The 981-nt window shown below is 71.2% G+C and overlaps 1 protein-coding gene across 1 annotated transcript in view; it reads right to left on the bottom strand.

Annotated features, from left to right (window-relative positions):
- Positions 1 to 981, bottom strand: part of LOC116702579 (caskin-2) — a gene marked incomplete at its 5' end in the record, with an annotated part of 6,486 nt that overhangs the window by 5,281 nt on the left and 224 nt on the right. Inside the window, 1 exon segment of the mRNA XM_032536878.1 lies at positions 1 to 931. Within this exon segment, the coding sequence (XP_032392769.1) occupies positions 1 to 931 (931 nt within the window).

The raw sequence follows: 981 nt of genomic DNA, 5'->3' as shown, positions 1-981 counted from the left end.
CGCACCGCAAAGGACTGACTGCGCCCCACGCCCCCCCCGCCGTTCTTCTCCGGGCTCGCGTGCAAGCGGGCCAGCTGGCCGCGGCCGGGTTTGCTGCGCGTCAGCGTGGCGTAGGACGGCACGTTTCCGCCGCGATGAAACGCCGAATCCTCGTCGTCCTCGTCCTCGTCGGGCTCGCCGTCCGACAGAGCGTAGCGGGTCGCGTTCTGCACGCGCTTCTTCGCCGGCAGCAGGGTCATGCTGCGGTTCCCCTGCCGCGGAGAAGCCCGCAGGTCCGTGGCGCCGCAGTTAGCGTGCAGGTAGCTGAAACCCTTCAGCGCCGGCGAGCCGTGGGGGGACGAGCCCGGGGACAGACCCTGGGACAGACCCGGGGACAGACCCTGGGACAGACCCACGGGCGCAGACACTTTGGGTTTGGCTGGGATTGCCGGGTACTTGAAGACGGTCGCCGTGCCCAGGGGAACCTGCTTGTGCGGCGGCGGCGGCGCCCTCTGGTCCCAGCCCTCGGGGAGGTTCCGCTCCCGGGCCGGGCTGGCGTCCAGGTTCTCCTGGGACCAGCTGTGCGGCGTGACGGACGCCGTGGGGGGCTCCCCGGAGCGCCCGGAGCCTCTGGACCGCGTCTCGAAGCTGTCCTGGCTCTGCGACATCCCCGCGGCGGTCCTGATGGCGAGGCCGTCCTCGCCGTGGTGGCCCGACATGGCGGTCTGCAGCTCGGCGCTCAGCTCGCTGTCCTGGAAGGTCGTCATCTTCGGGGTGCGGGGGGAGGAACCCTCGCCCCCCGCCGAGTCGGCCGGCGGCTCGATGGCGACCAGGTGCAGGGCTCCGGGGGGTTTGCGCCGCAGCGTGCCGCCGGGGCCCGACTCGGCGTGGAGCGCCGCTCGCTGGATGTCGCACAGCTTCCTCACCGCCAGCATCAGCTTCTTCTGGTGGCCTGCAGCAACAAGGGGGGGGGAAAGCTTCAGATACAGTATTAGGGACCAC

This window comes from Etheostoma spectabile, chromosome 15 (genome assembly GCF_008692095.1).
Source record: "Etheostoma spectabile isolate EspeVRDwgs_2016 chromosome 15, UIUC_Espe_1.0, whole genome shotgun sequence".
NCBI classification, from domain to species: Eukaryota; Metazoa; Chordata; class Actinopteri; order Perciformes; family Percidae; genus Etheostoma; species Etheostoma spectabile.
Note: the sequence above shows the minus strand (reverse complement) of the source record. Positions and strands in the feature narration are given on the sequence as shown.